At 42.1% G+C, this 12,116-nt stretch overlaps 1 protein-coding gene across 5 annotated transcripts in view; it reads right to left on the bottom strand.

Moving 5' to 3' along the window:
• Window positions 1-598: 598 nt before the first annotated feature.
• Window positions 599-12,116, bottom strand: part of Col14a1 (collagen type XIV alpha 1 chain) — a 252,858-nt gene continuing 241,340 nt past the window's right edge. For 4 of the 5 annotated variants that reach the window (XM_045144601.1, XM_004661366.2, XM_045144602.1 and 1 more), the window contains exons 46-48: window positions 5,335-5,412; window positions 3,060-3,215; window positions 599-1,479 (exon numbers count right to left, since the gene is read on the bottom strand). In XM_045144601.1, the coding sequence (XP_045000536.1) occupies window positions 1,400-1,479; window positions 3,060-3,215; window positions 5,335-5,412 (314 nt within the window). In that variant the 3' untranslated portion in view covers window positions 599-1,399. Of the gene's footprint in view, window positions 1,480-1,718; window positions 2,283-3,059; window positions 3,216-5,334; window positions 5,413-12,116 lie in introns of those variants that run through there. The other variant, XM_045144603.1, reaches the window with a different exon arrangement.

Here is a 12,116-nt window from a genome sequence, read left to right as displayed (position 1 = left end):
CTGTGTCTGTCGCTCTCAAATAAATAAATAAATAAATTTTTTTTAAAAAAAAATAACTTAATAATTGTCCTTCTCAGTCTTTTTTTTTATTCAATTATTTGACTAAAATTAGAAATGAACCTAGGGTTTGGGGTTCAAGGACTTTCCTGGATCCCTAGCACTCCATTACAGAACTCAAATATTTTTCAAATTCTTAGATTTTTCTTTTGTGAGAAAAAGACTAGTTCTAGTTTAATGGCTTAGGGTCTGTGATATTTACATTCATTTCCTCTCGACCATCTATTTTTTGGTTTTTTTTTCTCAATAGTGGAAGACAGGGGCTCCTTGGTTATCCACTAGTAAACACTCGCTGGGCAGTATTGGTACATTTGCATTCCCATTGCTGCCTGGTAGAGGATAAATGACTAACAAGCTTCGTCTCTGTCTCTTCAGTCCACTGATCCTTCTACTAAAGCCTTTTACTCCACTGAGGATGAGGGAGTGGCAGCTGAAATGTTGACGTCAAGGATGGTAACTGCTGTTTTCCAGGTATACCTTCAACTAAGACCACAGATTTGATGGCAGCACTCATAAATGAAGTAAAAAGAATACACACCTGTTGTTTTAATTTTTTTTTATTTTGCTTACAAAAAAGAATAAAAAATAGGTCTGTCAAAACGTATCCTCATGTACAAAGTAGTCCCTGTAGTGAAGGAGAGGCAGGCCCTGGAACATACTGCTGGACAAATTATTCTTCAAAGATGGGTCTTTCACATTACAGTTGGTCAACAGGCATTCTTTTTCTTGAGTCAGAAACTATTGAGAAACTGAATCATTTTTTTAAACTTATCAAATACGAAAGTCTAGCATTTGTTTTTTGAGAGCCCATGAAATCAGTTACTAAATGATCTCGGAGCTGGACAGATCAGTTTCAGCAAGAGGGAGTTTTACCAAATGGTGATGGTTTCCTCTTATCAGCAAGGCCGTTCCACAGGGGTGGAGTAAGCGGCATAATCTGGAATCTTTAAATTCATTCTTCTGCTGCCCCCCACCCATGTCCACTCCAATGTAGCCACGTCTATCTTGTTCACTTAGCACCTGAGATCATCTAACAGAGAAAAATTTCCGGGGTGCAGTTTATCTCTCCCAGTTCCTCTTTGAGTACTCTCTTTGAGAAAAAGGCCAAATTACCCAGCATGCCATTAAAACAGCATAGGGGAATCTTTCTATGTTGTCACAGGTTAAGGGCATGTATTAAAAATAACATTTTGGTTAAAAATAACATGATTCACAGAGGATATTTAAGCTGCTGAAATGAGCCTTTCCCCCCAAAGTAGCATACAAACCACATGACATCATTTTTGTGAGTCAAGTTCCTTAAGAGGTCTTGCCGTAGTTCTTCAAACATCTCCTGAGCTCATCAGATTCCGGAACCCCACAGGTCCAAGGCTTCCTGCTCATCCTGGACTGGGGTGAATTCAGGCTGATCTGGATGGGGAGCTAAAGAGGAAAAGTGGGGGGGTGGGGACTTGATAGGACCCAGGAACAGCGAATGGGCATTCTCCCCTCACCCAGGTCCTTAGAGACATATAGATTTGGTCAGTGAACCACAGAGCGTAGGGATAAAGAGCTGCTGTCTAACCCACCTCATTGCTTGTTCATGAGATTTCACAGTTAGCAGAGGAGAAAGGGAAAGATGTTAGAGAAAGTGTTAGGAAACTGGAATCATGAACAACTGCTTAAATAGTATATGTTTTATTTACAAAAGAAACCCTGAAAATGTGGCAAAATTATAAAAGAAAAATAACATTTAAAGATCAATCTCATGTTAGAAGTCCATCACCATGGGAGAATGGGGAGAGGGAGACATCAAGAGAAAAACAGTGAGGGACCAAAAGGGTAGATGCTCATTCATCATGTGTGGGAGCAGGAAAGAGGAGAAGGCACCATTACATTACATTACATTAATGGTATTACAGAGCCTTTGTATAGAGGAGTCTGGGATAAATTCTTCGTGTACAATCATAGACCTCTATTGAGAGTAATATGGGCAGTCAGTTTCTATTAAAACTGGCCTTTCTGATTTGGTTAAGTTCCACTGGTATCTGCCCATCATGTTTGGAGTTAGGGAGGCACAAGATATGAAAGGTAAGGCAGGAAAAGGTGAGGTTGTCCATTGTTAGGGGCAGGGGCCTAGTGGTGGTGAAAGGACGGTTCTGTGTCCATAGCCAAACGTCCAGCCCAATGCAACCAGAGTGCAGGATGGCCACTTCAGTGCTGGTAATCATTGTAAGGGATCAGATCTTAAGGGGCAAGGAGATTAGAAAGAACAGAGAAGGAAAAGGTGAACAGAGAAAAACACATCATCAAAACATTGATAATTTACTCTTACAACTAGGTTTAAATTTCTCATGAAACAGAAAATTTAAATTCATTGACTAATAAGCTTAGTGCCCCATAGCTATCCTCAACATCCCCCACCCCTTACCTTATGAGAGTAACTACATTTGAAAGGGCCCCATGGTACAACATACAGACTGTAGATATGTTCAAGGAGCTAAATCTTTCAGTCAAGTAGCTAGTAACAAAGCAAGGACAGCATGACTACTTTAATCTCTTCTTAAAACTCTCCTTGGTCACCTAAAACACATGTGGTGGGCAATATGTCACCCAAAAGAATCTTGGAGGGGGGTCCTCTTTATTAAAGGGGAAGGTCAATACTTGAGGCTTCCATACAAATAAGAGTAAAATTTCACAGCATGTTATGGTGACACCACAGCAGTAATATATTATAGGAGACCCCAAAGGCTCAGCTATATCCCACAAATGATCCAGTGTAAGGCCAAGGCATTGTGGACCATCATTTAGAAGTGACGAGAACTTGGATGGGCTATTATTTGATTTTCCTCTTAAGGTGTATACAGCATTTGTACCTTATAGATGGTGCCTCTGCCTGACATAAGGGAATGAAGCACCCAGAATGTGCATCCCTCGCTGCTCAACTTTGCACAGCATCCTACTGACATCTTAGTACCAACCATAGTAAAACTGCTCAGAGCCTACAGCAGGTGGGCACTTACCTCCTGCACCATAGGCAGAACATGATGAGGGGTCACAATATCCAGGCTGTCCAGAAGGACCCTGTGGTCCAGGTACTCCCAGGTGACCTGGGGCACCTCTTGGTCCAGGAGAGCCAGGTGGCCCAGGGCTGCCAGGTCGACTTTCCCCAGAAGGTCCTAAGAACCAGTCACAAATGAGGAGTTGGTTTTTTTTTACCATAGAGGTGAGTAGAGAGTGAGTTTTGAGACCACGACTAAGTTAAATTAATTCTTCCAAGAAGCAATCTTGTAATGTCTTAACAATTAGGATAAAAAGTCTTTCTACTCACTGGGTGCTTTTTCCTAAAGAGGATTTTTTCTGGGCAGAGGATCGTGTAGTAGTCACATATTCTACTAGAGGTCAATGCTTATAGTAAGCTTCAAAATCTGGGGAAGTAAAGCGTTTTCTTCTCTATGACTTCTTGGAGATTAAGAAGACAGAAAAGTGCTGCCGACTTGTTGTCTCAATAGAGTCACTGTTTTCCAGTGTGGCTCTCTGTGAGTGCAATGTGGAGGTATACACGTTTCTATACACATACACATAGGAATACGCTCAAACCACAGCCTCAGAACCTACTTGAAATTGTTGTGTAAAATAGTATTGGCTTATGGTCTCTGTTAATTAAATTAGTCTAAATCTGAAAAAAAAATTATCCTGGAAGAGACAAATGGAAAGGAGTCTAAAATTGGGCCCAGGATATTAACTTAAATGACTTCAGGCTATTTTACACAACTTAAGAACTTATACTAGGTGAAAATAGGGGGAATGAAAAAAATATTTTTGAACTTAAGAAAATTTTCAGGTTGGTTTTGGGTTTGGTTTTTTTTTCTTTATTTACTTGAGAGAGAGAGAGAAATAGGCAAGGAGAAAGAATGGACATGCCAGGGACTCCAGCCACAACAAATGAATGCTAGATGCCTGTGCTCTCTTGTGCATCTGGCTTATGTGGATCCTGGGGAATCGAACCTAGATCCTTTGCTTTGCAGGCAAGTGCCTTAACCACCATGCCATCTCTCCAGCCACCTTATTTAATTTTTTTATGAGAGAAAGAGAGACAGAATTGGCACGCCATAGCCTCTAGCTATTACAATCCAACTCCAGACACGTGTACCACCTTGTACATATGCATGAACTTGTGTGCATGCATTACCTTGTGCATCTGGCTTACATGGGCTATGGGGAGTCGAACCTGGGTCCCTAGGCTTTGCAGGCAAGCACCTTAATGGCTAAGCCATCTCTCAGTTTTATATGTTTGTTTATAGGCTGTGTTCTAACAGTGTTTAGAAGGCATTCTTCAAGAAAAAATCAAATTATTGAACAAGAACCGGGCTGAAAAGTGGAAAAGAGTGTTACCTTCTGTTTGAATACTGTGGTGGCTCTCAGGTACATTCAGTTCCAACTGACCAACTCTCACCAGCCACCCTTCCTGTTCAACACATGGGTGCCCTGCCAGCTCCTCATACAACCTCTAATAATAGAAGTACTCATATGCAAGATGGAGCTATTGCTTTTGGAACCTCCCCTAGAGAGCTATTCCAAAACCATTGTTATACTGAAGAGAAAAAAAAAAAAATGTCTGCAAAACATTTGACTCAATGTGGCCATGACTGGGATTACAAGTATAATGGGATGCAAGCTTATAATTCTAATAGCAAGTCAGACCATCTGGAGACCATTTGAAAAGCACATGATATTGTACACAAAACAAGACTCATTTGGCCAAACAAGCACAGCAGGAACTAATAGTGCTCTTGGAATTCCCCTGCGTTTCTCTAGATTTCATGCCTCCCTTGCTGTTCAGCTGGGGAGGCGGGACTCATTCCAGCCAGCGTAGCCTAAAGTCGCGCACTGCTGCATCGAGCATGTTCAGACTGATGGCCCGCCTGTGTCTTCCGCGTGGAGGATACCTGATCCTTGATGGAAGTCGATGGGACAACCATGGAGGAAGGTTCACCTCGTATATATCAACATTTGAGAAGATGAAATAAAGCTTTGCTGAGTCAATCCACCAAGCTTTCTGGATTTATTTCTTAGTATAACCTAGCCTAACTCATGTACAGCCAATGTGAGCCCAGATGTCCTGTAACGATTTAGCCATGTATATTAGGCAGATTATTGCTAGCACATTGGCCTTGCCAAAAAGAGAAAGAGAGAGAAATAAAATGATTACAGGCAATGTAAGGATGTCTCACCTGCAACATGAAGTGAACATACATGTTTATATTTTGCGGTTTCTTGTTAGGTAGAAAGATTTACCTGCTGGTCCAGGGGGGCCTCTTGGACCTTGACTTCCAATGCCTGGATTTCCTTTCTCTCCCTTGACACCAGTTAGACCTTTTTAAAAAATTTAGGAAGAAAAGAAAAAAAAAGAAGAAAATATTCTCTTTAGAATTAAATAAAAAATAAATTACATGATAATGATCACTTTTATATGTTGCAAAAGCCCTTCTCTAATCAGGACAATGAAATTGGGTAGCTTAAAGTTATGGGGATCATGGAACTTTTAGATTAAATTCTAACATGGGTAGTTTATGAAAATTGTCTTATAGAAGGCAAGTTAGGTATCATCATCTGTATTTCTCCTTCCTCCTTGACGTGGTATAGCCTGCCAGCAAATGGTCGGCATCTTTGCATGCCACTTGCATTCAACGTATGCAGTTGGCATTCCACACGGAACACAATAGAAGTCACAAATGGACATGTCTAACATTTTCCTTTTGGTCCACCCTGTAATATATCTGCAAAAGGCATGAATTATAATTAGGCAACAAACTTCTGAAGAGCGTGAGTTTCCATTAAAAACTTGGAAGCTTCAGGAAAGCCTGTATTTGATTTGGCTGGCTCAGCCCCATAAAAATCTCAACCCATTGAAGTTTCTTTTCCACTGGGCCGACCTCTTGTTCCAAATAATTTACAGTATTATTAACAAAATATACATTTCCCCAGATACAAAAACCCACAAAGAATCATATACTCTGACACCTCTTTAACTTAACAGGTTCCATCACAGGATCACGGGATACAAAGCCCAACATAAATTCAAGACAGGGCTGCGTTATATTGGATGGCAGAGGCCGTAGTGGTAGTTGAGCCACATCTTAGTAGACCAGGAAGCAGGGTCAGGTACAGCATTCAAATACCCATCCCTAACGACTTACTTCTGCCACCCAGTCCCCACCATCTAAAGGTTCTGCAGTCTTCAAAACAGCAACACAATCTGGGGCCCAAGTACTCAAACCTGGAGCTTCTGGGAGATACTACAAATTCAAGCCGTCATAGTAATCCACTGGGTATTAGTTTAGGAGCAAAGCGGAATTAGTTCCTTTTAGCTAACAGGAGCTTCCTCGGTCGTCAGAACCTGTACTCTGAAGTGCCTCTGGGCATTCAGTGAAAATCCATCTTCTATTAGAATACACATTACTGTCCTCACAAGAAACACTGACTGTGAAGGACTTTGAATAAAACATGCTGATGACATTACACCAAGATGCCCCTGATTAACTGCCTGGTGACTCAGAGACCTCTCCCGACCTCACCAAGCTGCAGAATCATCTGGATTTTCTCCCCATGGAACATCAGATTAGCCTGCAGGCAAAGTGCTCCAGGGAAACAGGCCCCCAGCTTTCTGACCCATCCTTGCCTTATTCATAAGAAAGAAAAAGGTGGTTGAAAGTAGAGAATCTTGTTTTGCTTTTTACAGTTACATAGAATTTAATACTATCTGTATCACAAGGAAGGTAAGTGATGAAGAGCCTAAGGACATCCAGCCCTTAAAAATGTCTCAGGAAAGAAAAAAGGAAGTCTAAGGATACAATGACATGCTAACTGAAATATTTGGGTTTTATTGTCCTTCAAGGTATTATATATTTCACAACTGTATAACCACAGGCTACTATATTGATATTTACCCATGTGGACACATATGATTCTCATATTAAAGGGATATTCTCATCATGACACCAGAGCTTGGCCTGTAGGTTCTCTCTCTCTCTCTCGCTCTCTCTCTCTCTCTTTATTCCCCTCCCTCACTCCCTTCCTGTCTCTTAAAAATCATGAGGATTAAAATGAAAGGCTAAGCATATACACAGATCAAAAACAGATCAGGAGATATTTTTGATATGTCTGTGGACCTGGTTAAAAGGCAGGAGAATCAAGTATCCTAAAATACCAGTCTTCAAGTAGGCACACCTAAAGCTTATAGAGATGGCCATACAGTCATTCTTTAAAAACTCAATATAGGGCTGGAGAGATGGCTTAGCGGTTAAGCGCTTGCCTGTGAAGCCTAAGGACCCCGGTTCGAGGCTCGGTTCCCCAGGTCCCACGTTAGCCAGATGCACAAGGGGGCGCATGCGTCTGGAGTTCGTTTGCAGAGGCTGGAAGCCCTGGCACGCCCATTCTCTCTCTCCCTCTACCTGTCTTTCTCTCTGTGTCTGTCACTCTCAAATAAATAAATAAATAATTTTTTAAAAATATTAAAAAAAAAACTCAATATAGCCATACACCATAACAAATGCATGAAGTGCTGAGATGGTGTCACGTGAGCTAGGAGACAATATCTTTCTCACAAAGATGCTAGGATCATTGTTAGGAGATTCTCCGTTCTAAAACATGTTCTCACACTTTCTGCCTCCACAACTATGCCTTGTTCTTTAAGTCCTAAGGAAACCCTTGTTCCTAGTCGTAACAGGCAGCTGCACAGTGAATCCAAGAAGGCAAGGGCTACTTGTCTTTCACATGGCTATATACCAACACTTTAAGTGGTGTCTTCCACATAATATGTAAACAAAGAATGTTTGTCAAGTGAACTACCAGATACGTGATGGCTTCCGTGCCTCCTTTAAGTCACTGATCCCACCACATAGCTATTCTCATGCCCGTCTAGCCTCCAAACTAGGAATCCTTTAAGTACGGGCACCAGGGCTTATTTCTCTCTGTAGCATCGTATCTAAGGGGAGACGCACAATGACGAGGTGGCCCAGTATGAGTGGGAATAACAAAACAAGTGAATGTCTTCGTCAATAGTTAGCCGTGCAAGTCACAAGCAAGCATAGTCTTGGACAGATCAATAGACAGAATCCCTTAAGCTACAACTTGGTTTGAGGTTTGCTTTCTCACTCCTCCGTTATGTAAACACTGCTTTGTAAAAGCAGGCTCCTCTTGTGGAGGTGTCAAGAGCCTTCTAGAGCTGTCTATAATTAGCTTCGTTTAAGTTAAAGGTTCTACAGTTGTGCTCTGCATGAGCACTGTTCAAAGAGACTCAAACTTACCAAAAATATGATTTAGACAAGATTGAAATGTGCATAGTTTTTTTTTGTTTATTTTTATTTATTTATTTGACAGCGACAGACAGAGAGAAGAAGAGGCAGAGAGAGAGAGAATGGGCGCGCCAGGGCATCTAGCCTCTGCAAACGAACTCCAGATGTGTGTGCCCCTTTGTGCATCTGGCTAACGTGGGTCCTGGGGAATCGAGCCTCGAACCGGGGGTCCTTAGGCTTCACAGGCAAGCGCATAACCGCTAAGCCATCTCTCCAGCCCAAAATGTGCATAGTTTTTAAAAGAAGCTTTTTCTCTCTCATCTTTCCCTCTTGCTTTCCCCCTTCTCCTTTTCTTCCTTCTCTATGTCTTTCTTTATCTCATTACCGATTTTTGAATATGCCATTTTTAGAGCAGTTGTAGGATTAGAGAAAAATGTAGTAAAAGAACAGATTTGGGCTGGAGAGATGGCTTAGCGGTTAAGCGCTTGCCTGTGAAGCCTAAGGACCCCGGTTCGAGGCTCGGTTCCCCAGGTCCCACGTTAGCCAGATGCACAAGGGGGCGCATGCATCTGGAGTTCGTTTGCAGAGGCTGGAAGCCCTGGCACGCCCGTTCTCTCTCTCTCCCTCTACCTGTCTTTCTCTCTGTGTCTGTCGCTCTCAAATAAATAAATAAATAATTAAAAAAAAAAAAGAACAGATTTTCCATCTGTCCTCTATCTCTACCCATGCACAGCCTCTCCCATCATCCTCATCCTCTGTCGGGGTGGCACATTTGCTACAGCCATTCATTCCCAAGAGTCTGCTTTAAAACCACTCCACACTACCAGATTCTGCTTCTCATTCAGAAAATCACAGAGCTTAATTTTTCATGGAAGCCCCAGTGCCAGCCACTTAGAGAGCATTCAGCTATTAAGGGGAGGGAGGAAAGGTCAAGAGAGGTCATATGATCCAAGTATGTTGTATGAGCTAGAAGCAGTAGCAGAAGCCTCTAATCCCAGCACTTGGGAGATGGAGGCGGAAGGATCAGAAGTACAAGGACAGCTTCTGCTTCAGAGTGAGTTTAAGGTCAGCCTGGGCTATCTGACACTTTGTCTAGAAACAACCAAACACACACACACACACATGCTATATGCATATATTTAAAAGTCACAATGAAACCCATTATTCTGTATAGTTAGCATACACTATTAAAGTACCTTTTTTTAAAACCTGCCAAACTATTGATTGAATGAATTTAGGAATGAAGTACAAAGTTCCATGGCAGACTTTGACAGAAGATGGGGTCCATAGAGGATCATCTAATCCTACAGATTACTTCATTGGATTTTTTTTTTTTTTTTGAGGCAAGCCTAACAGACTGGGATTTTATTTTATGCAAGAGAGTGAGATAGAGAGAGAGAGAGAGAATTGGTGCACCAGGGCCTCCAGCCACTATAATCGAACTCCAGACACGTGTGCCATCTTGTATGCAGGTGGAACCTTGCCTGCTTGTGTCCTTGTGTGTCTGGCTTACATGGGATCTGAAGAGTCGAAAATGGGCCCTTGGGCTTCCTAGACAAGCCTACTTCAGTTGATTTTGAAAGTCAGGTATTTACCTGCACAAGCTCATTTAGTCTTCACGGTAACAAGAGAGCTGTTAACCCAGAAAGATACCGTGGTACAGAGTCACCCACCCTGAGGTAGGAAGGAGCAGAGTCAAAACCTCAACTGAGGCAGACTGGCACAGAGAAATCTTCACATAAGCAATACACTCGCCTCCTCTCCACCTGGCTGGACCTGGAGGCTATTTCTTGCTTTATTCAAATTGCACTTCCCAGACTTCCTGCTGGAGCAGTCCACACATTCCCTCTGTCATCAGGATTAGCAGCCGGCCTCTATTTATCAATTTCCTTCCTCAGTGTGCCCACTGGCCCCTCCTGTGAGCAATAATGAGGTTTAGACTTCCACTGACTGCATGTACCTCCATTTGGCTATTTCCTACATTCCTTAACCTGTTGGCTCCAAGGAGAAATATTTTGTCCTCTGCCCACTGTTATCCCCAGGACTCTGCGTTGGCATCTCATATTCCTCTGAAGAGCACAGTCACTTCTTCCTGAAGCTTGACATTCACAGGACCTCCCAGGATTTATGTCCAGGCAGATATGCAAGGTCTGGGGAATGCTTTCATTGTCATCGTACCAAAAAGTTGGAGCCTGTGGAGCAAGGCTTCAGCTGTGTTATATTTGTCTGTTGCCTGGGAAATGCTGGCAAAGACGGACAAGTATGGCCTGTTCTTCATTCAGCATGGGTTCAGACGTCTGCTAGGTGCAAGGCACTTAGTACCCACTTGCAAAAAAAAAAAAAAAAAACCAGAGTAACTGTATTCAGTTCAACAAGTACCCCATTCATTTTTCTAGGATCTGTTGTCTCTATCTGTTTGATCCATAGGACAGTCCAAGAATGAGGGGTTTCATACTTCATGAAAAAGTGGCCATATGGGCTGGAGAGATGGCTTACTAGTTAAGATGCTTACCTGCAAAGCCAAAGGATCCAGGTTCAATTCCCCAGGACCCATGTATGCCAGATACACAAGGTGGCTCATGCATCTGGAGTTCATTTGCAGTGGTTGCAGGCTCTGGTGCACCAAATCTCTATCTCTTTCTCTTTCTCTTCCAAACAAATAAAATTGAATTAAAAATAGCCAGCTGATAAAAGAAATTATTTTAAAAATGGCCACAGATAGAAAATACTCAGCTGTTTTAACGGTAATAAACATTGTGAAAGGTCCTTCTTCATGCTGCCCTGTTAACAGCTGGTCATTTCTGTCACCTTTAAATAATCACGGCTCAGCTGGAAAAACGCAAATCACACTAGATCTTTCAGGGAAAGCCAGTTTCGCAGACACACAATAAGATGGGTGACAGAAGGGCTCAGAGGTCACATAAAGGAGCAACCTATAACTTAGTATCATTAGGAGCCACGATCACCCCTGGAAGTATAGAGACAAAGGGGACGATGATGAGAAGGCAGGCAGAGGGAGGAGAAAGTGAAGAAGACAGTTGTACAGTCATCAAGAACTTGGGCCCCGGGCTGGAGAGATGGCTTAGCGGTTGGGTGCTTGCCTGTGAAGCCTAAGGACCCCGGTTCGAGGCTCGGTTCCCCAGGTCCCATGTTAGCCAGATGCACAAGGGGGCGCACGCATCTGGAGTTCGTTTGCAGAGGCTGGAAGCCCTGGCGCACCCATTCTCTCTCTCTCCCTCTATCTGTCTTTCTCTCTGTGTCTGTCGCTCTCAAATAAATAAATAAATAAATAAAAATTAAAAAAAAAATGTTTAAGAACTTGGGCCCCATGGTAGGGTTGAAGGTTGACAGTTCACATCTGCAAGTGTGTCGCAGAAGGGCACAGAGGATCGTGTCAAGCACCAGGAAACCAGCTTTTTGTTGACCTAATTTTACCACTGACAATGTGACCTTAAAGATATAGACCAAATGACCTTTTATTTCAAAAATATCAATTATTCTCCATTAACATGATTACATTGACTGCAACACTGATTACTAAAAAAGTATGTTGTTTGAAATTAATGGAAAACTGAGCAACTTTCTAAGGTTTATAAAATAATTCAGCATGAATATTCAATCAGTTGATGATATTTCAATTTCAAATTTCTTGTAGAACAAAAAAATGATACAATACTCTCAAACTTGGGAGAGAAAAGAGCATTAAGGAATTGGGGCAAGAACTTCAAACAAAACTGTGTTACAACCTGTTAGCCCTTATAAGCATGAAGGAAATCTTTATTG

Source organism: Jaculus jaculus, chromosome 2, assembly GCF_020740685.1.
Source record: "Jaculus jaculus isolate mJacJac1 chromosome 2, mJacJac1.mat.Y.cur, whole genome shotgun sequence".
Taxonomy (NCBI): domain Eukaryota; kingdom Metazoa; phylum Chordata; class Mammalia; order Rodentia; family Dipodidae; genus Jaculus; species Jaculus jaculus.
The sequence above is the reverse complement of the archived record's forward strand: the minus strand, read 5'-3'. Positions and strand labels throughout refer to the sequence as shown.